Raw genomic sequence first — 1,351 nt, forward strand, 5'->3', positions numbered from 1 at the left:
CACGGATCCCCCCGGGGCTGTGGCTCCTGGGGAGCTGCCACCCTTGCCCTGGCTGGCAAGGGGACGCAGGGATGGTGTGTGTGGCAGCGGTGGCATTGCTACCCCCAGAAATGCCACCAGGCAGCAGGGAGTCATGGGGAGCAGCTCCTGCCCCAGCCGCATTCCCAAACAGCATGGCCACGGCATGGACCTGCTTCTCTGCAGGACCTCCCTGAGCCGATGAGGTCCGGGGATCTTTGCACACTGAGAGCTCCGACTCCACAGCATTCCCTGTCCCTTTGGGTCCATCTCCTCCTCATGAAGGGACCTGGGGACAAGAAGGAGCCTCATGATCCCAGGGTGCTGCCGGCCCCATGAGGAGCTCTGCCCAGAGGTGAATCAGCATCACCTGCATCTCTCCATCCCTGCCAGGGGCTGTCCCAGGGCTGGTGGCCGTGGAGCCCTAGCACCCTCCTCCAGCTGGGCTGCTCCATCGCCTCTTGCTCAACCACCCAGATAAAGCAGTTTCCTCTTGATGGTTGCTGAGACCTGTGGGATGGAGGAGGCTCTCCCAGGGTCTTCCTTGCCAGAGCTGCGAGGCTGTTGAGGGTGCCTGGCCCCCTGTCTCCCAACAGCAGGAGCTGACAGGCTCCTTGGGGTGTCTACAGCCCACCCCGTCTCATCTGCCAAATGCTGCTGTGCTCATGTGGGTCCCAGCTCTCCCTCCTCCCCATCACATCCCCAGGCCGAAGCAGGCATGCTGGGGAAGGGTGGGAGCCACACGGCAGCATGTGCTTCCCATGGAGCTGGAGAGCATCTTGGCCTCCTCCAAAACCAGACCCTGCTCCGCCATCATGGGGTAGTGGGTGCCTGCGTGGGCTGCAGTGCTGTGGGTGTCCCGGGCGGTGAACATGCTGGGAGCTCTCCCCATGCCACCCACCTGGATGCAGAGGCCAGGGGCCCCAGTTCCAGGGCAGCTGAGGACCCAAAACCTGTCCCTTGCTTAGGGACTACCTGTCGGGGGTCCACCCAGCCTGCTGGTATCTCTCAGATGTGCCTTTTCTTTTCCAGCCACTTCTGCTCCGATGGCTCCTTGATTCTGCGGGAGCTGAGGGCCCCCCGTGTCTACTCCCTGTGCTCCAGGACGAGGGCTTTGCCGCTGCCGCAGCATGGTACAAGCCTGCTTGGTGTGCTCCAGAGCTCATAAGGCGGCGGGGCCAGCCATGGACAAGACGGACAAGCCCAGTCCCTCTGCCAAGAAGCACGTGCGTCTTCAGGAGAGGTGAGCGTGGCTGGACGGTGCCTGCAGCCCCAACCCTGCGCCGCCCATCTCGTCCCCAGGGCTTGGGGTCCCCCCAAACCCCCTCCCCCA

The 1,351-nt window shown here is 63.7% G+C and overlaps 1 protein-coding gene across 1 annotated transcript in view; it reads left to right on the plus strand.

The window, feature by feature from the left end:
• Positions 1–1,050: 1,050 nt before the first annotated feature.
• The window catches only part of PTPN7 (protein tyrosine phosphatase non-receptor type 7), a 12,335-nt gene continuing 12,034 nt past the window's right edge, over positions 1,051–1,351 (plus strand). Inside the window, exon 1 of the mRNA XM_035889748.1 lies at positions 1,051–1,261. Coding sequence (XP_035745641.1) covers positions 1,149–1,261 — 113 coding nt within the window. The 5' untranslated portion in view covers positions 1,051–1,148. The remainder of the gene's footprint in view (positions 1,262–1,351) is intronic.

The sequence above is a fragment of the Egretta garzetta genome, unplaced genomic scaffold, assembly GCF_000687185.1.
Source record: "Egretta garzetta isolate BGI_Z169 unplaced genomic scaffold, ASM68718v1 scaffold202, whole genome shotgun sequence".
Lineage (NCBI taxonomy): Eukaryota > Metazoa > Chordata > Aves > Pelecaniformes > Ardeidae > Egretta > Egretta garzetta.